Source organism: Sus scrofa, chromosome 9 (assembly GCF_000003025.6).
Source record: "Sus scrofa isolate TJ Tabasco breed Duroc chromosome 9, Sscrofa11.1, whole genome shotgun sequence".
Classification (NCBI taxonomy): Eukaryota; Metazoa; Chordata; class Mammalia; order Artiodactyla; family Suidae; genus Sus; species Sus scrofa.
In genome coordinates, this window is record NC_010451.4 from 8,702,674 (window position 1) to 8,726,631 (window position 23,958).

Below are 23,958 nucleotides of genomic sequence, written 5' to 3' on the forward strand. Positions count from 1 at the left end.
AGTCTTAAATAATGGCTAAGCAGGATCTGCAGCAGTCGGAAGAAAAGGCAGACTGAGGAAACAGCTTGAGCAAAAACAGAAAAAAAATTTTTTTAATGTACGTCTTTAAGAAACTCTAAGTTATTCCGTTTGGCTGGAGGTATAGGGAATAAGGTTGGAAGGGAAGTGATAACTAGAGAGAGGTTCAGTTTTGAAATCACAGGCGTTTAGACTTTATTTTCAGCATTATTTAGCATCACCACACATTCTCCTGCCCTTCCTCCTTCTGTATCTCTCAGGCTCCTTCCCACTCCCCACTCCCTGGGGTGTGGCCGACACGTGGGGAGTGGTGAGGACGGGACTGGAGGCAGACAGCCAGTTTACTGGACTTAACAACGGCTCTGGAGAAAAACAGCAGGTCCTAGTTTCAAGAAACTCATAGGCCCGAACTTCCACTACGTTACAGTAGGAAAAATGACTACAAATTGTTAAAAACTTAAAACCAGGTACTTACTGATTTCTTATTAGGCTGGCTGCTGTCGTAGCCGGTGGTAATGTCTCGTACATGCAATATAGCAAATGTCCCACAAAATTTTGGGTACTCTTTTGGAGAATCAAAATTGCGAAGCCTTTCAAATATACTTTTGATGGTAGTTGGCTCATAACACAAGAAATATGATGTTTTTGAAATATGATAACCATATCTGCACAAAGATTTGAAGTGTGAAAATAAGATGGCAAGTCACTCTTTAGAAAAGTATGCATTAAATATAAGCCTATTACAGTGTTATGTAGAAAAAGGCAGTTCTTAATTCAGACAATTTTAGTGCTTTTTTAAAAGGAATGACCATTCCTCAAAAGCAAATGGAGAAAGCTCAAAGTGGGACAAAAACCAAAAAAAATCAGAAAACAAAATTCTTAATAGTAAAACTTACTTTTCATAAACCTTAATCAGTTGTTGTTTCAATGTTATATTCATGGTTTCCAGGTAAGATGCCATCTCAGCAATAACAACAGCTGCACTCACCCCATCTTTATCCAAAACCGAAGTTCCACACAGAAAACCTGAGTTTAAAAAAACCAAAAACTCTAAAAAGGAGGAAAATATCAGCCTATATATAATTTCAATGAATTTTAAAAGTCTCGTAATAAATGAAAATCCACCGATACTGTAGGTATTAGGGGACCTTTAAGGGTCTTTTCTTTTTCCTGCTGAAAAATGTATCTACACATTTCTGAGCTCTTGGTGGTTTTTACAAGTCAAAAAGCAAAACCAGATGACAAAAATTCCTCTCTACAGAATTACCGTATTTTTAAAAAATGCTCTCATTCAAATTTCAAGTATTTTAATATTTACTACATACCAATAGACTCTTCAAACGCAAAAAGGACTTCTTTCCCATTTTCCAGGAGGTCTTTTATTCTACTTCCAATCCATTTAAAACCAGGTAATGTTTCCTGAAATGCAGAGGCGGAGGCCACTCTAGTCAGTTACGTCACTCTTTCATAAAAACACATAGTAGAGAAAAGCCTGTCACTAGATGCACATAAGCCTTTCATAATGATCTTCTGCGGTGGGTCTTCAGCCCACAGAGGTTTACATAGTGGTAAACATTACAGCCATAAAGTGCACAGATACACGCACTGCCACAACTCATGACCTACTACTTATCAGGCACAATAAGAGGTGATGTACATCAAAGATAATCCAGTAAGTGGTGATGCCCAGAGTCACAAAGCAACATAAATACATATTATGATCGCCTGCTATTTACCAAGCACTGTAACAGCTGCTTTATATCATTATCCTTTTTAATGCTCACAAAAACTCTGTTGCTGAAACAGAGGCTCAGAGCTCAGTAAATTTGCCCAAGATTATGCTGCATATAAGGGATGGAGCCAGGATTCAATTATACTGCTTCTCATAAACTGTCCTTCAAGCTGCATTATAAGCACTAATGCAAGAGTGCCCATGAAGGCTGTAATTTAGTCCTTTGAGTAATCAAAGGCCATAAAGCTTCTGAATGATGCACTTTTGACATGACCACAACATATACCTGAACCAAGGGTACTTCACCATAACACCACAGCCCAAATCAAACCATCAAGAAAGTTACTGAGTCCTTTAGTAATTATATTTGAGGACTTTTCATCCGATGAGCTACTGTTCGTTTTATGTTATTTTTTTATTTTTTGGCCGTCTCGTGGCATGTAGAGTTCCCACGCCAGGGATCAGATCCAAGCTGCAGTTGCAGCTGCAGCAATGCCAGATCCCTCAACCTGCTGTGCTGAGTGGGGAATCGAACCTGCCAGGGATGCTGCCAATCCCATAGCACAATAGCAGAATCCTACAGTCCATTTTAAAGACATAATGTGTTTTACAGTCAACAGAAAGAGCACGTGTGGGACTCCAGAGCGCTCCATTGCTCACTTAAGATTCCTCATTTCCCTCTAAAAAATATATATAAGCCAAAAATCTCTGCAGCACACACCCGCTCCCCCAACAAAAACAGGGAAGCAAATTTATATTATTGGTCTCAGAATCATGTTCTTTTTTCTCTTTTGTGCTCAGTATGGACAAGGTTAACATTACAGTAATTCAGAACTTCAAGGCTTGAATGAAATTCCAATTTCTTCTATTTTGCTATTTGTATTTTAGAAAGTCTGAGATAGAAAGTTCTTTATCCCAGAGGTGACATTTTCACTGATATTTGGCAAAGAGGAAAGAGGAAAAGCAACTTAATTGGCAATAGTCCCAGTAACTATAAAAATGGTCAGCTTAACTGCCCAAGGCTCACAAACGGTTAATGATCAATGATCTGTACGGAGTGAGTGACAGAGAGAGAGAGGGAGGAGAGAGGGAGAGAGAGGGAGGGAGAGAGTCATTATTTGTTTTTGGGATGTAGAATCATGGGATCTTAATTAGCAATTTAGAATACCACTTAAAGTTTCTTAATCCTAAACTAGTGGTCAATGACAGCTACAATTTTTTGGAATGGAGTTTATGCTACTGAAGAGGTTGCTGGGAGCCAGATTTTCTCAGTTTGAACATCTAAAATACTGTTGTAGAGGAATAATAAACATTAACGCAATTTTTTGAGCCACACCCACAGCATGTGGAAGTTTCCAGGCCAGAGATCAAACTTGAGACACAGCAGTGACTACACCAAATCCTTAACTTGCTGAGACACCAGGGAACTCCACATTAATGAAATTTTTTTTTTTTTTTTTTGTCTTTTTGCTATTTCTTTGGGCCACTCTCGCGGCATATGGAGGTTCCCAGGCTAGGGGTCGAATTGGAGCTGTAGCCACCGGTCTACGCCAGAGCCACAGCAACGTGGGATCCGAGCCGCGTCTGCAACCTACACCACAGCTCACGGCAACGCCAGATCGTTAACCCACTGAGCAAGGGCAGGGACCGAACCCGCAACCTCATGGTTCCTAGTCAGATTCGTTAACCACTGCGCCACGACGGGAACTCCTAATGCAATTTTTAATGAACATCTTGTCTTAGTTTTAGAAATTCAGGTACAGAATGAATTTGGCACAAGTGTCTCAATGACCAAAGAGATTAAGCAAATGTTAACAGAATTAGCAAAAGAAGAATGAAATCAATTCAGTCAGTTTTGGTGGGGAGATGGCTTTAACTTATAGAAATAGCTTTAGAAAAGTAGCACACAGGTATTATCTATTCTTACTTCAAAATGAAATCCTTCTTTAAGTGCAATCGCCTTTAGAATTTTGGACGAGACGGTGGTGGCTAACATATAAATGTTCTTCACATCAGCATTTGTTGACTTATTTTTCTTCCAGCAATCAAACATCCACCACCCAAACAAAGCTGCCAACTCATTCCCTGTAAAAACTTTCCAATCACCACTGTAGAGAGAAGGCAAATTCAAGTCAAGACATTTATAACTTCTCATTAAAACTTCTTGACCCCAAGACCTACAAATTACTATCCTTCGCACAGAAAACCCTCACAACTATTGAATGGGGTTTTTTGTTTTTTTCTTTTTCAGCTGCACCCATGGCGTATGGAAGTTCCCAGGCCAGGGATCTAATCTGAGCCACAGCTGCGACCCATGCCACAGCTGCTACAACGCTGGATCCTTAACCCACTTCACTAGGCTAGTGATCAAAGCAGTGCCACCACAGAGACAAGCCAGATAATTAAGCCGCTGTGCTACAGTGGTAACTCCTTGTATGTTTTTTTGGTTTGTTTTGTTTTGCTTTTCAGGGCCGCACCTGTGGCATACGGAAGGTCCTGGCTAGGGGTCTAATCAGAGCTACAGCTGCTGGCTTATGCCACAGCCACACCAACGGCATATCCGAGCTGCATTTGTGACCACAGTTCATGGCAACACTGGATCCTCACCCCACTGAGTGAGGCCAGGGATTGAACCTGCATCCTCATGGATACTAATCGGGTTTGTTAACTGCTGAGCCACGAAGGGAACTCCCTCGTACGGGTTCTTTGAGCAAATGTTTACAACTACTTTTCCAACTGACCAGGGTGAGCTTTACATAAGGACATGTGTCACCACATTATAGCAGCAAAAATACACAACAACCCAAAGGATCACAATTAGGAAATGATTACACTGATTAAGCATACTATTGGGGTCCTATGCCATTTTATTTTTATTATTTATTATTATTTTTCTTTTTACAGCTGCACCTGCAGCATATGGAAGTTCCCAAGCTAGAGATCGAATTGGAGCTGCAGTTGCAGGCCTATGTCACAGCTTGAAGCAACGCTGGATCCTTAACCCACTGAGTGAGGCCAGGGATCAAACCCACATCCTGCTAGAGAATACTCAGGTTCTTAACCACTGAGCCACAGTGGGAACTCCCCTATGCCATTTTAAAAAATTAATATTTTAAATAATATTTAAGGACATAAAAAACGCTCACAGTACAACAGTAAATGGAGAATAATCAAGATATAAAACCATATACAGTATGATCATAATTTTATGCAAAACAAATAAATATTTGAATGGAAAAAACAGGAAGGAAATGTCAAAATATCAACATAGGTAGTCATTTCTAGATAGTGGGCTTACAGGGGGTCGTCTCTGACTGCTTTTCAAAGGTTAAGCTTCTAATCAAATCACAGGTTCTACTTACTTCTCCTGAAGTTCTGCCACTGCCAATCGGTCTGCATCGGGATCTGTGGCGAGCACTATCCGGGCATTTTCTTTCTCTGCCAGTCTCAAAGAGAGTTCCTGAAATGGAGACCCCAAAAGCTGGATTGCATTGAAGATGTTAATTTTGATGTTAACATTCCTAAATGTGGGCACTATGTTGGTGATATCAATTTCAGAAGGAATAGAGTTTGGCTAAATTAGAAATAAGCCTAGAAGTAGGGATACCCACCACAGAGATTTGAAACAAAACAGAATTTATGGCCCTAATATAATGTAAAAGATGCAAACTAAAGTGATTTTTGCTTTTGTGGTGTGGTGTTTTTTTGTTTGTTTGTTTTGCTTTTTAGGGCCAAACCTGCAGCATATGGAGGTTCCCAGGCTAGGGGTCGAATCGGAGCTACAGCTGCCGGCCTACACCACAGCCACAGCAACACAGGATCTGAGCAGCGTCTGTGACCTACACCACAGCTCACGGCAATTCCAGATCCTAACCCACTGAGCGAGGCCAGGGACCAAACCCGCAACCTCATCCTTACCAGTCAGATTTGTTTCTGCTGCACCACAATGGGAACTCTTGTGAGCAATCTATCTATTCAAAAAGTTTAATACTCTTAATAACAATTTAAATAGAAAAATACCAGCACAGATTCTCCTTCTTCAGGATTTGGGCATTTAACAGTAGAAAAGTCTGGATCAGGATCTTTTTGTTCTGGTACTGGAATTGGAGGCTTAAAACCAAACACCTGAAAAGCCAACTGCACATAGTCATGTCCGACTCCGTGAAAAGACGTATGTACAAATTTCAAGGTGGTCTTTGAGTTTAATTCCCTGTAAAGGAGATCATCAATCAATACCATGAAACTCATTATTTGCGATACAATGAAAGTGAGCTAGAGCAAAAGCTAAAATCTATTTTGTTAGGAAAGGAAAATATACTCAACAAGCCAGAATGTTTTCTAAAAATAGCGTTAGCTATTCACGGAATAGTTACAGAAATATGGAAATAGGTAAGGAAAAAAAATCAAATTTTAGAGAAAATTTCCTGATCTTATATAGAGTATATATTCAGCTACACCTTTTAACAGCTTTATGGAGAGATAATTAACATACTGAACAGTTCATCCACTTAAAGTACACAATTCAGTGGCTGTCACAACAGTCCCAGAGTTGTTCAACCATTACCATAATCAATTTTAGACCAGTCCCACTGCCCCCAAAAGAGAGTCCATACCTGAGCTGCCACACCCTAACCCTCCCACTCCTCCCAGCCACAGGCAACCACTCTCGTACTTTGTTTTCATCTCTATAGATCTGCCTGCTCTGGACATTTCATATCAATGAAACCATACAACATGTGGCCCCATGTGGCTGGCTTCCTCACTTAGCACAGTGAATAATATTTCATTATTATTATTATCTATAACGCAGTATGGATATACTACATTTTATCCATCTATTCATCAGCTGATGGATATTTGGGTAATTTCTACTTTCTGACTATTATGAACAGTACTCTCTAACTACAATTTTAATATAATGAAGAGCCGACATATTTTTATCCCCATTTATTTTCCATATTTCTTAATCTTATTCTAAGGTAATCTTATCCTGTATTCCCACTTGGATACCTGTAAAAACAGATCTTTTTCAGATCTTCCATGTATCTCCTACAAATGTCCTGCAGAGGATCTCTTGTAAGTGGGCTGGTATCCACTAAATTATCATTCCAGGAACCATTCCAGGGTTCCACACATTCTTCTATACATTTCAGAATTTCTTTATCATGAGGAGATGTGATCTGAGCACCATTTTCCCAATAAACCTAGATGACCAGTAAACATAGCTATAATTACTTCAACTGTTGACTGTATGTCTTCTTAGCCACAGTAGAGAAGCCTACCAAATTAACCAAGTAGAAAATGTCAACATTGGACTAATTTAATAAATGCCCAAGGATATGATGGTAATAATTCCACGGGGACTTTTCAACAAAATGATGTGTTATTTTCTCATTTAGAAGTAGTATACTTTAATAACATTAAAGTTATTAAAATGCAAGTAAAATATAATCGGGGTATCATTATGACAACATTATAATATGCATATACCATAGTGTCCAATCATAATCTTAGATCCATAACTATATACAAAAGATAACCTAAGAAACCATGGAATATCAATAAAACTTGATACTATGAAATGTTAGCATTATAAACAGGTTCTATTATGTGATAAAGACAAAATTATTTTTCATTTATAAATTAAAGCCCAAGTTCCTGTTGTGGCTTAGTGGTAATGAACCTGACTAGTATCCATGTGGATGCATGTCGAATCCCTGGCCTCACTCAGTGGGCTGAGGATCTGGCATTGCCAGGAGCTGTGGCATAGGTTGTAGATGTGGCTTGGATCCAGCATTGCTGTGGCTGGCAGCTATAGCTCCAATTCGACCCCTACCCTGGGAACTTCCAAATGCCACATGTGCAGCCCTAAAAAGTAGAAAAAAAAAAAAAGTCTGTATCATGGAAGATAATTAACATGCTAACTACTCCATATACATTTCACTATACGTATTTTCAGTATTTAATGAAAATACATTTCATTAAGTTGTCAGTTTGTCAAGTAGCCTCATCAACAAGACATAAAGAATAGTTAACAAAAAAAGCAAGAAAATGTTTTTCTATAATTCACAGGATCTCTGCTTATAGAATATCTATACTGGCTTCTCCTGTGTATTTGATATGTATCCCCTCTACTGCACTGTGAACGAAGGAAAAAAAGAAGGCATCTGAATAAAATAAACTCTGTGCTAAGCAATCTACTAGATTAAATGGCCTAAAAATTCTCACTGTATAAATACCTCCAAATGTTAGATAAAGTAGAAAAAAGAATTATCTAAAATGCGTAGCTCAGTTCACAAGAAGAAAGGGAGAAGTCCAGGCAGTGGGAAAAAAGGAAAGAATGGAAAACCAGAGTGATAAGTCTGTGGGCTGCTGCTATGGATGCCTGGGGTTTGGGAATGATTCATTTATCTGGTTCTTGAGTTGTAGTGCCCATGTGGAAGGTAAGAAAATGCAACTGAGATGTCCCTCTTAGTGAAAACACAGAACAGAAAAAGCTCTGCCCATTATTATTGAAAGATGGTGTTTCTTTTTAAATTCTGAGTGATTCAAAAATTCCAAATCTGGAGAAAATAACTGCAAATGAAGTGACTGACAAGGGATTAATCCCAAATTATAAACACCTTCTGCGGCTCAACACCAAAAAAAACAAACAACCCTATCAAAAAATGGGCAAAGATCTAAACAGACAATTCTCCAGAGAAGACATACAGACGGCCAAAAAACACATGAAAAGATGTTCAACATCACTCATATTAGAGAAATGCAAATCAAAACCACTATGAGGTACCACCTTACACAAGCCAGAATGCCATCATCAAACAATAAATGCTGGACAGGGTGTGGAGAAAAAGGGAACCCTATTATACTCTTGGTGGGAATGTAAATTGGTACAACCACTCTGGAAAACTGTGGAGATTCCTCAGAAAACTAAAAATAGAATTACCATTTGATCCAGCAATCCCACTCTTGGGCATCCATCCAGAGAAAACCATAACTCGAAAAGATATGTGCCCCGGTGTTCATTGCAGCATTATTCACAATAGCAAAGACATGGAGCAACCTAAATGCTCCTCCACTGATAGATGAGTGCATTAAGAAGATGTGGTACATACACACAATGGAATATTACTCAGCCATTAAAAGGAAAGAAACAATGGCATTTGCAGCAACATGGAAGGACCGAGAAATTATCATGCTAAGTGAAGTCAGTCAGACAACAAGACACCAACATCAAATGCTATCATTTACATGTAGAATCTAAAAACAGGACACAATGGACTTTTTGCAGAACAGATACTGACTCACAGACTTTGAAAACTATGGTTTCCAAGTGAGACAGGCTGGGGGGTGAGGGGATGCACTGAGTGTTTGGGATGGAAATGCTATAATTTGGTTGTGATGATCATTTTGTACAACTATAACTGTAATAAAATTCATTGAGTAAATAAATAAATAAATAAAATTCTTTAGTGGAGGAAAAAAAAATTCCAAAACTTTAGGTCTAAATTAACACAGAAATTGCTCCAGTCAAACTCCTGAAGTTCCTGCAGAAATTAAAAAAAAACCAACAAAACCCAAAATTGCTCTGAGGGGATGTTCCCCATTTCAAGTAACCAACAAAATCCTGTCCAAAGAACCTAAAAGTTCACCACGAAAATTTACATACCATGAGAAGAAAAATCCTGGCCTTTCTCTCTGCCTTTCATCTTGTCTTGTAGTTGGACGTGATGCCGAGAAGTACAGCAACCCTCACATAATGGCCACCCTTGAAGAAAGGCCCCCAAAATCCAGAGATGCCACAGAATCACACCCACAGGCAGGTACTTCTGGATTTTTTTTGTTACATGAGAAAAATAAACTCTTATCAGCTTATGCCAAGTTTGTGGGTTTTCTGAACCTGCAGCAGAGAATATCCCTATCTGATATAGTAACAGAAAATCCATGCAACAAAATACATCCAGGAATAAACTTAAAAAGAAATGCAAAAGCTCTATTTTAAAATATTTAAAATGTTACTAAAGGATCTAAAAGAAATCCTGGAGGAATAAAAATTATATTCTATTCTATTTTTTTTTTCAGTTGTGCATACAGCAAGTGGAAGTTCTCAGGCCAGGGACTGAACCTGTGCCACAGTAGCAACCCTAGCCACCATAGTGACAATGCCAGATCCTGAGCCCACTGCGCCACAAGGGAACTCCAAAAATACATTCTATTCTTCAATAGAGACTTGATAATGTTATAAAAACATTTAAGCTCCCTAAGTTAATACATAAATGAAACTTGATACCAATAAAAACGTCAAAATAATTTTACCAAATGTAAAAAATATAATACCATAGTAAAATGGAAAAAATATCATAAAGTCAAAAGGCAAATGATAAAGGGAAAATATCTGAAAAACAGATGCCCAAGAATGACTGGTTATATACAAAGAGTTCCATAAATCAATACAAAAAAGAACAACCACCTAAGAGGAAAATGGCCAAAACTTTAAACAGACTTTGCAGGAAAGGGAACATAAATATCTTGCAAATGCTTTAAAAGATGCTCGGCCTCACTCATAAGACAGGTACAGATTAAACTTCACATGTCCACATCTCTGGCTGGTAAAGATCAATACATTTGACAATACCGTGTGGGATAAAGACCCTCCTATAATCTTGTTGAGAGTATCAATTGCTAAAACCACCCTGAACAGGAAACGACAATTTTATTTCATAGTCTCTTTGAATCAGAAGTTTCACATCTAGAAATTTACCCTATAGTTCAGCAGGCCATAGAAATATAACATGAGCCACAAATGTAAGCCACAAATTAATTTAAAATTTTCTAGTAGCCAAATTAAAAAAATAAAAAAGCATGTGAACTGAATTGTAATAACTCTATATAACCCAACATATCCAACACACTATCACTTCAACATAAAATATCTGAGGTAGTTTACATTCTCTTTTCCTATTAAGTCTTCGAATTCGGGTACGATTTGTACACGTACGCACATCTCAATTCAGACTAGTCATATTTTACTAGTCGTATTTTAGCTGGCTTGTGGCTGTAAGATCAGACAGTGCAGCTATAGATGGCAAAAATAAAAACAATAAGTTAACACTGCGTATCAAAGCCAGACACTAAACAAAGCATTCCTGCATGCATTCTCCTCTCGCCCTGTGATATTGGTTCTATCATTATCCTCAGTTTGTAGATGGGGAAGCCAAAGCACAGGTAAGTCAAGTAACTTGCCTTAGGTGACAAAGCTTCTCAAGTGGCAGAGGTAGGTTCAAACCCATCCCATAATACTCTTGACCGCTTGTTGCATATGAACAAAGACGTACCCAGGAGAACATTCACTGCAGTAGGGTTTGTGAGCAGCAGCCGATCAGAAACAGATGGGCTCTTCCTCAACTGAGGCTTGGCTAAATAAATTGGGATTCACCTGTGTAGGCTTTTAAAGATGAATGAGACGAACCCATCTATCGATAGACTGACTGACGGAGAGAATGATCTTTAAGACTGGTTCACTCCGCTGTGCCAAAAAAAGCAAGGCACGTCCATTACAGTGCCCTGCTATTTGTGGGGGGAAAAAAGAGGGAGTGACAAACACATATACAATAACACATGCTTAGACTCTATCTGGAAGAAAACTACAGCTAGAAACAGTATTTGCTTCTGAAAAGGGATACTAGGGAAAAGGGTGGGAGAAATACTCTTTATTGTTTAACTTTTCATGCTGTTTAACTTTTATACTTTTTAATTTGTGCTTATACTTTAAGAAAAGAAAATCTTTGAGGATCTACTATGTGACAACTATGTTCAGCAGTCATAAATATCAAAACAACAAGTCTCTTTACCCATGAGCTTATACTGGGGAATAGGGATGGGAGGGTCAGACAAGCCAATAAATAATTCATCACAAAGAATACAGGTAATTTCAGACAGGTAAGTTCTGTGAAGGAGACAGTCAGGATGAAGACAAGGCCAATGAATGAAGCCGCTTTAGATAAGGGGCTGAGGAAGGTCTCTTCTAGGTAACAGTATCTGGGCAGGAACCTGAAGGATGGAAATAAGCAAGTCGGCAAGATTTGGGGACAAGCAACCCAATCAGAGGAACAGAGAGGGGAACAGGCTTGATACACTGAAGGGACCGGCAGGGCGGCAGGATGGAAGGGCGCTGCAGCATGACCGGGATGTGGTTAGCACAGGTGAGCAGTGAATGAAATGAGGTTGGAGAGGCAGGCAGGGGACAGAATCTTATAAGCCCCAAAGTAAGAGTGTGGGTTTGTTTAACTCAAAGAATGAGAAGCCACTGAGCATTTTAAGCAGGAGAGTTAACATGACCTGTTTATCTTCTAAAAGACAGCTGGCTGGATGGAGAATGGACTGCAGGGGAGAGCAAGGCGAAGACAACAAGAGGCGGAGGCAGAAGATATGGGTAGAAGTAAACATATTCCACGTGTATTTTGGATGTAAAATTTGTTGAACCTTTTAGGAAATTAAATGTCAGGAGTGGAGGAGAAGGAGTAATCAAGAATGAACTTTGGGAGTTCCTTTGTGGCTCAGCAGTTGATGAACCTGACTAGGATCTATGAGGATGCAGGTTTGATCCCTGGCCTTGCTCAGTGGGTTAAGGATCCAGTGTTGCCATGAGCTGTAGGTCACAGACGGGGCTTGGATCCCACATTGCTGTGGCTGTGGTATAGGCTGGCAGCTGCAGCTCCAGTTTGACCCCCAGCCTGGGAACCTCCATATGCCATGGGTATGGCCCTGAAAAAGCAAAAAAAAAAAAGGTGTTTTGTTTGGGTGGGTGGTAGTGTGAATTTACAAAGACAGTTAGGACTTGGGGAGGAACACATTTGGGTGAGTATGTGGAGGTCATGGGGGAATCAAGACCTCTGTCTGGAGACACTGACTTGGGATGTCTCTCTCTCTTCACCTGAGGTTGCTATTTCCTAGGGATCCATTCTCAACCTCTTTTTCTACTCTACACTAATAAATATTTCCAAATATTCTCATATGCTCTAATATAAATAAGTACGGGATCCCAAATCTGTCAGTTGAGGCCAGATTTCTCCCCTGAGCAGCAGGCCTATCTATCCGAATGCCTGCAGGTCGTAGTTACGTGGTTGACCCACGAATCCCTCAAACTTAATTATGCCCAAACTGAATCAATCATGCTTCTTCCCTGTAAATGCTAACACTACCCACTTAGCTGTCCAGGGCCCAAATCTTAGATTAGTATTAAATTTTCTTTTTCCCAGTAGAATAGAGCTCAGTGTGCTGGAGTCCTTCTGCACAAGATGAAAAAAGAATGTAAGATCATGGACTCACACACAGGAGCCCCGAACACTGGTTCATGACTGTGCCATATACTGTTTGCCCCTTGAGGGCCACTCTTCACCCTTCCCCACCCTACTTTCTGCCATGAGGCCCGACACATCAAATAGATCCTGTGGCCCGCAGGGAGCCCCAGCATAAGGTCAGAGGGCAAACAGAATGAGATCACAGGTACTGTCTCTCTGGCTCTCTTCCTGCAAACTCCCATTCTTCAAGCTCTTGGTACAAAACGGCTTTATATCTGAAATGGTAGGAGGATAGGGACATCAAAGGCATAAGCCATCAGAAGAAGTAAAAATTCCACTGAAGGGACTTTTGTAAGAGTGCAGGTTGAGGGATTAGGGACACTAGGGTACACACTGAGGGCCAGCCTTACTGTTTTCATCTTCCTGTCCCCAATGTCTAACCCTGCTCCCACATATTACAATATACTCAGCATGTATTGTTTACATAAAATAAGAACTACGACGGAAGCAAAGACCAGGAGTCCAAGGTTTACCTTGTATCCGTTGTCTTCTTTGCGGTTGTGAGATGCAGTAATCATCACACCTGCAACTGCTTTGAGCTCCTGGACGGCGTACGGCTGGCGAAAAAATATAACACCCTGAGTCCATTTCGTTTCCTGGTTACTGATACACATGGCATAAGAATAATTTTGATGAAGGAACTGGGAAGGATATTAAGGTATAAGTAGCCTAAAACCTCAACAATCAACGCCAGATTTTCGGGATGGGATATAACTAAAGGCACCTATTAGGTCATCAGTAACCACTTAATTGTTAGGCTGAATGATTTTTTCCCTATTCTCATTTAACTTAGTCCTGTAAATTTTTTTTAATGGCTGCACCCACAGCATGTGGAAGTTCCCAGGCCAGAGACTGAATCTGAGCTACAGCTGCAGTAATGCCGGATCCTTTAACCCACTGCTCCAGGCAGGGATCGAACCCACACCTCTGCAGGAACCCAAGATGCTGCAGTTGGATTCTTAACCCACTGTGCCACAGTGGGAACTCTAGTGCTATTATTATTTCATTCATTTAACAAATATCCAACAAACACCTGCCAGACACTCCACCAGACTCTGGAGATATAAGAGGGGAACAGAATAATAAAATATTGAGAGATGGTTTCTAAATTGACTTCCATCAAGCACAAGGAACTATATTCAATATCCTACAATAAACCATAATGGAAAAGAGTATATGTGTATACATGTGTGGGGATATAGATAGATAGATATCAGGATCACTCTGCTGTCCACCAGAAACTAACACGACACTATAAATCAGCTATACTTGGGTAAAATAAAAAAAGTCACCTAACCCATCGCATTTTACACCCTGTATAATGTTTCTCCAACATGACACATATTCGAGAAGATACAAGGGCAGGACACAGCTCTACTGCCCTCCCTGCACATACTCTACAGCGTCTATACCATATAAAGGTCAATTTCCCAAAGTTAATTCCCAAGGTGAACTGCCCTTTTCTTTGCAGCTATTATTTGTCTAGGATGTTTCCCTACTCCCACCATTACATCTGACTTCTCTCTGGGCGTGGAGGGCTGGACACGTGACCTTGGTTTGACTAGAGTGAGCTAGTCCCTGGATGATTTATCCCAGAGACTGGCTCATAACCTAAACCTGGGCAAGTCCTTCTCCCAGATGTTCCTGCTGTAGGGAGTCAGGGACGAAGGACGATTGTCTTCCAACTCAAAGGCACAGCGATAAAAGACCTGAATCTGGGATTGCTAAAGATAAGTTCCCCAGCAGCTAGAGCAAATTTTACCACAGTAAGAGACGAAGCCAACACGAACTGGCAACCCCGTGGCAGGATCCTACAGTCTACCTTTCTGAGCCCTCTCTGGTTTCTGTCATTCATTAGAGCTAACCGTGTAACCACTGAGTAACTTCACTTCCTTAAGCTACTCAGCAGATTCCCAGTAAATCACTAGTAACTGTTTATGGAGATATTATTTAATCCTCAAACATTTGGTAAAACTGCCCGTAAAATCATCTGGACTGGCATTTTATTTTGAGAAGATTTTTAAAAAATCAGTTCAATTTCTTATCAGTTTTTTTTTTTTTTTCTTTCCTCCAGAGTGTAGATCTTCAGTCAACGTTACTGAACACCAAGACGAAAAGAGCAGACTGGTACTAGGTTACCATGTTTTAAACTGAATTATTAATCAGCTTTGATGTATCAGTTATTCTAGAAAATTGACCAGTTCTCCTAAGCTTCATATTTATTTGCATTATGTTATTTGGAATACTGTAGTTTTCTTAACCTCTACTGTATTTATTATGCACTTTTTTATTTTATTTTTTCATTATAGCTGGTTTATTATTATATTTTTATTTTTTCATTATAGCTGGTTTACTCTTTTAATTTCTCTGTCTTTTTCTTTTTCTTGAGCACCCTTGCCAAAGTTTGTATATTTTATTACTTGTCTCTTCAGAGACCCAACTTTTTGCTTTTGTTGATATCCACTTTTCTTTATTTCCTATTTAACTGATTTTCCTTCTATCTTTATTATTTCCTTCCTTTTACTTTATTTGGATTTATGCTATTTTAGTTCCCACACACTAACTTTAAAGTCTTGGGTTATTATTTTTAATCTTTTTTCCCAAATACACTCATTAAGAATATAAACTTCTCTTTAAGTAGGGCTTTAGTTATATTCCATAATTTTTGCCATTTACTGTTTTCATGGTTGGTCAGTTTTAAATACAGGCAATCCTTGCTTTGCAAAGTTCCAATACACACGAATTTCTGATACCATTATTTTAGTCAAACAATACCAGACACCCAGTATGTTCACATTTCAGTTACTGTTAACTGTGACTAACTGCGTAAGACACGAACTTGGATGCTAGCTTTTCAGTCCAAAATAATTGTGTGTAAAGAGATGCTGCCTGATGACTGTTAAGGTCTGTCAGTGACTGGCCACTGCGATTCTGTCAGTCAGCCCTCACACAGACAGCAAAGCATGCAGGTGGGCTCCCACTGATGAACTCCCGTCAAAGTCTGCGAGAACAGAGTTCTAGAAAAAAAAATAACTGGGACTGTTTTTGACACTGTTATCATTCAAGACACTCCAGCTATGCAGCCAGACAAGTTTAGTGAGTGTCTGGATACAGACGAGGGACAGGGTTTTGATGAAAAGGATGAAGATGTCCCAGAGGAAGTCACGTTGGCAAAAAGGAATTCTCCTAACATTCAAAGTACAAAATAGAAAATGTGGGAAGCTGATCTAGACTTAGAAAGGAGTGCGATAATTCACCAAAGATGCTCATTAATATTGTTAGGTTTTATGACAAGAAGCAAGCACTGATCATACCCTTGATAAGTTTTTTTTACAAAGGAATAAAACACATCAGTTCTCAAAACTTCTAATGTTTTAAATCACAGAGTACCAAATACATTTTAGTTTTACCATTTACTCTTTGTACATTTTAGCCAAGAGTAAGAGTTTATTAAGGTTTTGACCCAAAATTTTTAAAGGTCACAGAACAATTGAAATTCTTCCCATTGATTTTCTTAAAAACTAAAACTACGTTTATTAAGAACCTACAATAAGAGTTCCCATTGTGGCTCAGCAGTAACAAACCTGACTAGTATCCATGAGGATGTGGGTTGATTCCTGGTCTTGCTGAGTGGGTAAAAGATCTGGTGTTGCTGTGGCTGTGGTGTAGGTCACAGACTTGACTCAGATCCTAAGTTGCTGTGGCTGTGGTGGGGCCAGCAGCTACAGCTCCAATTTGACCCCTAGCCTGGGAACCTCCATATGCTGTGGTATGGCCCTAAAACAAACAAACAAACAAAAAAGGAACCTACAATATTCTAGGCACTGTATTGTGAGGGAGCACAGAGGATAGTGAGAATTTATAATAACTCTATGAGATATGTGCCATGTTAAGTATCAATCAAAAGTGGAGAATAATTTTTCTTATCCTATTGATTACTAAAATGGCTTTGTGTGGTTTAGCTTATACGGTTATCTTTACATTTCTGCACTACCGTGCAAAGCAAGGACTCGTGGAATTTGTGATCTTGATGATGGTATCTTCCTAAATTATTTACAAATCTGTTTTTAAAATTCAAACATATGGGATTTGTGGGTATCTTTATTTTGAATCTTACTGTGCCGGGTGGGGTTCAGGGCTCCAGCTTGATAAACAGTTATTTGTTGAGATTTCCTCTGTGAACCTGCTTGTCAACTTGTTACTGATCAAATTCTTAGGTGATTCAACACAGGGTTGTTGAGTGAAAATATCAAAGCAAAATCTATTTTTTTTTTGGTCCTATCACTCGATACAGAAATACATGCACAACAAGATTTGAATACTGGCAGATTTAACGAATCTTTTCAAGAGCAGCAATCTGTAAAATCAGTAATACAACAAACTTACTACAAAAGGTGTAGGAACATATCTTGAAAAAAGATACACAGGTACATCTTTGGCCAATAAGACTGCAGCAGTGAGTTTAGCAAGCCTAAAAAAAAAAAAAAAAGACAGAGATTTCAGAGTCCTTAAGCTTACCGTGTTTTTTTTAAAATATTCTGAATATATAGCAGTCTAATACAACCAATGCTTATAATTCCTGGTTATTTAAGCTTCGTATTCCAACCTAAAAATGTTAAATAAGATTTTTTTAAAAGGAGCTTAACAATGAACAGAATTGACATTTTAATTCTTTTTCTTCAGTCCTTTTTGTTTTGTTTTGTTTTTGCAATTTTCAAAGAAACATGTATTTTTTTTAAGGGGTAAATAAAAAAATGAAAAGCAGAGTTTGTTGAAGATCTTTCTGGAAGAAGCTTTGGCTGTGAGGGCAAGGTAGGCTGGGGGGCGGTGGCAAAGGGTGTTTGTTGGGGAGTCTGTTTTAAGAGGCGGATCCTAATGAGGCTGTAGATGCGGGAGGATGGTTGTCACTCTTCATTCACCTTTGAAGGTTCTTTCACCAAGACATAAACCCACAAAAGGCAAGGAGAATGAAGGAAGGTGAAAGAGAAGACTTAAATAGGAGTTCCCGTTGTGGCTCAGTGGTTAAAGAATCCGACTGGGACCATGAGGTTGTGGGTTCGATCCCTGGCCTTGATCAGTGGGTTAAGGATCCAGCGTTGCCGTGGCCTGTGGTGTAAGTTGCAGATGCGGTTCGGATCCTGCATTGCTGTGGCCCTGGCGTAGGCGGTGGCTACAGCTCTAATTGGACCCCTAGCCTGGGAACCTCCATATGCCATGGGTGCAGCCCTAGAAAAGACAAAAAAAAAAAAAAAAAAAAGAGAGAGACTTAAATAAATACTATACGTGTAATTACCCCCAGAAAAAAAGGTCACTGTATCATGATTATCTGTGTGAAAATACCCTAAAACAAACCCAATGGGACTCTAATTAGAGAATACAATCTACATAATTATTCCTACCTAGTACCTTTGCCAAAATATCAAATCATCACATAAGCTATGATGTCATTCTTTTTTCTTTTTCTTTCCCTCTTTTTTCCTGGCCACAATTGGGGCATATGGAAGTTCCTGGGCTAGGGATAGAATAGGAGCTGCAGCTGCCAGCCTATGCCACAGCCACAGGAGCACTATATCTGTATATCTGAGCCATATATGTGACCTACACCATAGCTTTCGGCAATGCCATATCCTTAACCCATTGAGCAAGGCCAGGGATCAAACCCACATCTTCTTGGACACTATGTTGGGTTCTAACTTGCTGAGCCACAGCGGGAACTCCTATAAGGTCATTCTTAATACTAATTCTCAACATTTAAAACATATACTCCTTTCTGGAGATCCCATCGAGGCTCAGTGGTAACGAACCTGACTACTACCCATGAGGATGCAGGTTCAATCCCTGGCCTCAGTCAGTGGGTTAAGGATCCAGCATTACCATAAACTGTGGTACAGGTCACAGATACAACTTGGATCCTGTGTTGCTGTGGCTATGGTGTAGGCTGGCAGCTGCAGCTCCAATTTGACCCCCAGCCTGGGAACTTGGCAGGTGCAGCCCTAAAAAGAAAAAAAAATGTACTCCTTTCTGGTAAAAACCAAAGGTTATCTTTGAAATACTTCTATTTCAGCTCTAAAATAAACATTAGCATGTGATCATATTTCTATTTGACTATTTCCCATTTCAGAAATCCTACTACTGTTTATAAAAAAGTTCTTTTAAGGTTTTACTCCAATTCAGCTTAATCCCTGAAAAAATTACCACTGTACCTTTGGCTGCTGCAGCTGCTAGTTACTTGACCCCGGGTGTCATACCCAACGACAAAACCTCTTCGCTTGAAGTCTGAGAAACATCTCTCAAGGTATTTGTACATCCCCTGAAGCAGATAAACACAAAAGATTAGTTCCAGACTAATGTCTGCATTTTCTTTCTTTCCTTTTTTTTTTTTTTTTTGCCACATCCCAGGCATGTGGAAGTTCCTGGGCCAGGGATCAAACCCATATCACAACAGCAACCCGAGCTGCTGCACCACAGGGAAATTCCCTAATGCCTGCATTTTCTATGACTTCAAGTCTATTCTTTTCATGTGTGGTGTGCAGCTTACAGGCGCTCTCCTTTTGTTCACATTTACCAGTGTGGGAATAATAATATTCAATCTTCAAATGTGAGATGACAAACAGCTATTTCCTGGAGTCTCGTATTTTTTTTTTTTTTTTTTTTTTTTTTTTTTTTTTTTTTTTTGGCCTTTTTCTAGGGCTGCTTCCCATGGCATATGGAGGTTCCCAGGCTAGGGGTCTAATCGGAGCTGTAGCCGCCAGCCTACCCCAGAGCCATAGTAACGTGGAATCTGAGCCGCGTCTGTGACCTACACCACAGCTCACAGCAACACCAGATCCTTAACCCACTGAGCACGGCCAGGGATCGAACCCACAACCTCATGGTTCCTACTCAGATTTGGTAACCGCTGTGCCACAACGGGAACTCCCATTTTTTTTTTTTTTTTTTTTTTTTTTTTTAGGGCTGCACCTGCAGCACATGTAAGTTCCTAGGCTAGGGGTTGAATTGGAGCTGTAGCTGCTGGTCTACGCCACAGCCACAGCAATGCCAGATCCAAGCCACATCTGTGACCTATACCACAGCTCATGGCAATGCCAGATCCTTTACCCACTGAGTGAGGCCAGGGATCAAACCTGGATCCTCATGGGTAATAGTCGGGTTCATTATCACTGAGCCACAAAAGGAACTTTCTATACCTAGATTTTGAAAAGGGCTGAGTATTAAGAACCAGATTCCATCTGGCTTTTCCACTTCACACAATGGAATCTCAACTCCTGTAAATATTTCCACTTCTACAGAAACTGATTTTCAAATACCTCCTTCACCCTTCTTTGTAAAATCAAGGAATCTTCAGGTATCCTGAAAGCTTATGAGAAAACCCAGCCTCTAAAAAAGACTGAACTGAAGCACTCCTGGACCAGGAAAAGAAAGGGGGGAGGGCCGGAGGCAGCAGCTACCCTACTGACTTAGTCACCTCGTCATCCCCTCTTCCCATCCCCTGCATTGGCCCTGGGCTTTAGAGAGTTCCCTCAAAACAAGGCTAAAAATGATTTATTTGGCAGTATTGATTCGAACTGTATCTACTAAGCAATTCTTTAGTCCAGAACTATTTTTAGTACATGCTTAATGCATTTTGGCTTCAAAAGTTGAGTTCCTTAAAACAACAAGGATGAAATAATAATTTGTTTCTAGAGTAAGTTGCATAATAATGGGGAGAAATGAAACAAATGGCATCCTATCAACACCGTCTTAACTCTCAAATGATACAGAAAACCATGTTTAAGGGAAATATTTTCAACCAAATTTTCCAAGTACTTTGGTTAACTTTTTATCAATGGTCATATGCCAACATGAGAAATCACCTTTTTCTATCTAAGTTGCTTCTTCATGTTAATGGAAATGTCAATATCCATGTCCTGGCTTCAAATGCGCAGCAGCACTGTCAGGAAGGTAATGATGACTGACGGAGTTCCTGCTGCTGTGGTGCAATGGGATGCGCAGAGTCTCTGAAGCACCAGAACATAGGTTCGACCCCCAGCCCCGCACAGCGGGTTAAAAGGCTCTGGTGTTGCCAAAGCAACTGCTACACAGATCACAACTGTGGCTTGGATCTGATCCCTGGCCCAGGAACTCCATAGGCCACTGGGCAGCCAAAAAAAAGAAGTTAATGATGGCAATCAAAATAACTCTTAATCAAAAAGCCAATCAGTGACCTTAAAGATACATGAGGAGTTCCCGTCGTGGCTCAGTGGTTAACGAATCCTACTAGGTACCATGAGGTTGCAGGTTCGATCCCCAGCCTTGCTCAGTGGGTTAAGAATCCGGCATTGCCATGAGCTGTGGTGTAGGTTGCAGACACAGCTCTGGTGTAGGCCGGTGGCTACCGCTCCGATTAGACCCCTAGCCTGGGAACCTCCACATGCCATGGGAAGCAGCCCTAGAAAAAGGCAAAAAGACAAAAAAAAAAAAAAAAAAAAAAAAAGATACATAAGTGAGGAGTTTGGCGCAATGGGTTAAGAATCCAACTGCAGAGGTTTGGGTTAAAAGATCTGGCATCGCGTGCAGCTGTGGTGTGGGCTGCTGCAGCAGCTAGGATTCAATCCCTGGCCCAGGAACCTTCACGTGCCACAGACGCAGCAACTAAAAAAAAAAAAAAAAAAAAAGCAAAAAATGACCTCTAAGATAAGTCTTGTTTAAGTCCAAAGGTCAGAATTTATTCTACATTTTTTAATTTGCAAGAGAGTACCTTCCTGGATAAAGTTTTTTCTTGTTTTCTGTTTTTTTTTTTAATAAGGAAAAATTTAATTTATAAAGCCAAAAAACCAGAGTGATAAAAAGTACATATATAGGAGTTCCCATTGTGGCTCCATGGTTAATGAACCCAACTAGTATCCATGAGGATGAGGGTTCGATTCCTGGCCTCACTCAGTGGGTTGCAGTTGTGGCTCTGATCTCATGTTGCTGTGGCTGTGGTGTAGGACAGCAGCTGCAGCTCTGATTCACCCCCTAACCTGGGAACTTCCATATGCCGTGGGTGTGGCACTAAAAAGACAAAAACAAATATGAAGAAGTACACATATAATACTTTACAATACTTACCTGTGTTGACTGTATTACTGTAAGGTCATTGATATAACAAAATCCTGCTCCCATCGCAGAACGAAGTCCTGCAGTTCCAAAAGTCATTCGGCAACAAAGTCTATCTCGCAGCTCCTTGTTCATCCCATTCCGTAACAGATTTTCGATTTGCTCTTTTGTTTTGGGATTCTATAAAAAAGAAGATTAAGACGTACTCAGGATCATAAGTACGGTCCCAATATGAAGGCCTTCTGAGGAGCCAATAAGTAGTATTCTTACATTACAAAGTTCTACATTCACTATAAATTACACAGTGCTACTTATTAATGTTAATATATATATAAAAAACACTTGCCATTTATTGAGTCCCCAAAGAGGCCAGACTATTGAGGGTGATTTACATATCTCTGTCATAATTTTTAAATAACATATCCAAGAATTCTTTAAACAAATTGACAAATTTAAGAGTTACAGATCTAAACTAAACCTCTTAGTCAAAAATGACATCACTTAAGTCTATGCCAAGTTTAAAAAGAAATATAGAAGCTACTGGATAAATGCCATCAAAATCTGCCTATCAAATAGTTCCTGAACATCTGAACTTCAAAATGACTAGATAAGCTTTACTGTTCTTTAAAGTCACAGAAACCCATTTATCCACAGTAAAAGTTGACCATAAAAGGTCTTAAGTATTAAATGTGGACTTGGTTAAGAATAAAGATGAAAATTCAGTCCAAACTTGGCTTATGAAGCAAGACATCTCAACATTTTAATTTTAGGATTCTGTATTTCATTAACACATAACTTTAACTTATTTTTATAAAGCTCAGGATGCTTATAGCTGAAACCAGTGCTTCACAAGTGAATAGCAAGTTTTGAATAGAAAGGCAATTATAATAAGAATAAAACTTAAGGAGTTCCCATCATGGCTCAGCGGAAACGAATCTGACTAGTATCTAGGAGGACACAGGTTTGATCCCTGGCCTCACTCAGTGGGTAGGGGATCCGGTGTTGCGGTGGCTGTGGTGTAGGTCAAAGACTCAGCTTGGATCCCGAGTTGCTGTGGCCATGGTATAGGCCAGCAGCTGTAGCTCTGATTCAACTCCTAGCCTGGGAACTTCCCTATGCCTCTCTAGAAATAAAAAATAGTCCTAAGAACAAAAAAAAACTGAGGAGTTCCCGTCGTGGCGCGGTGGTTAACGAATCTGACTGGGAACCATGAGGTTGCGGGTTCGATCCCTGCCCTTGCTCAGTGGGTTAACGATCCGGCATTGCCGTGAGCTGTGGTGTAGGTTGCAGACGCGGCTCGGATCCCGCGTTGCTGTGGCTCTGGCGTAGGCTGGCGGCTACAGCTCCGATTCGACCCCGAGCCTGGGGGCCTCCATGTGCCGCAGGAGCAGCCCAAAGAAATAGCAAAAAGACAAAAAAAAAAAAAAAAAAAAAAAAAAGAAAAACTTTAGTATATAGAGGTACAAAGCAGTGTCATACAGTTAGTTACACTGAAACTGGGATAGTATTTTTTTTGATCCCACTTTTATTATTTTTTTTTAATAGTTATTTCCCCAATACAATTTTTTTTTTTCTACTGCTGATTTTGTAGCATCTATCAACATTTAAACTACATTTGCCTTCTGGTCCAGAGATTTCTCTTTCCACAGCAATCCCTTCACATGAACAACAGGATTCATTCATGCAAGAATGTTCACTGCAGTCTGTTCCTTGTAGTAGTGTAGTATTACCACCATTGTATTGATGAAGAGATGAAGATTTAGAGAGGGG

General features: G+C 39.8%; 1 protein-coding gene across 1 annotated transcript in view; it reads right to left on the reverse strand.

Annotated features, from left to right (window-relative positions):
- PGM2L1 (phosphoglucomutase 2 like 1) overlaps positions 1 to 23,958 on the reverse strand; it is a 74,746-nt gene that overhangs the window by 15,698 nt on the left and 35,090 nt on the right. The window contains exons 2-12 of the mRNA XM_003129639.5: positions 22,201 to 22,368; positions 19,314 to 19,420; positions 17,497 to 17,581; positions 13,584 to 13,667; positions 6,761 to 6,954; positions 5,771 to 5,960; positions 5,113 to 5,210; positions 3,678 to 3,858; positions 1,344 to 1,437; positions 915 to 1,044; positions 494 to 683 (exon numbers count right to left, since the gene is read on the reverse strand). Of these exons, the coding sequence (XP_003129687.1) occupies positions 494 to 683; positions 915 to 1,044; positions 1,344 to 1,437; positions 3,678 to 3,858; positions 5,113 to 5,210; positions 5,771 to 5,960; positions 6,761 to 6,954; positions 13,584 to 13,667; positions 17,497 to 17,581; positions 19,314 to 19,420; positions 22,201 to 22,368 (1,521 nt within the window). The remainder of the gene's footprint in view (positions 1 to 493; positions 684 to 914; positions 1,045 to 1,343; positions 1,438 to 3,677; positions 3,859 to 5,112; positions 5,211 to 5,770; positions 5,961 to 6,760; positions 6,955 to 13,583; positions 13,668 to 17,496; positions 17,582 to 19,313; positions 19,421 to 22,200; positions 22,369 to 23,958) is intronic.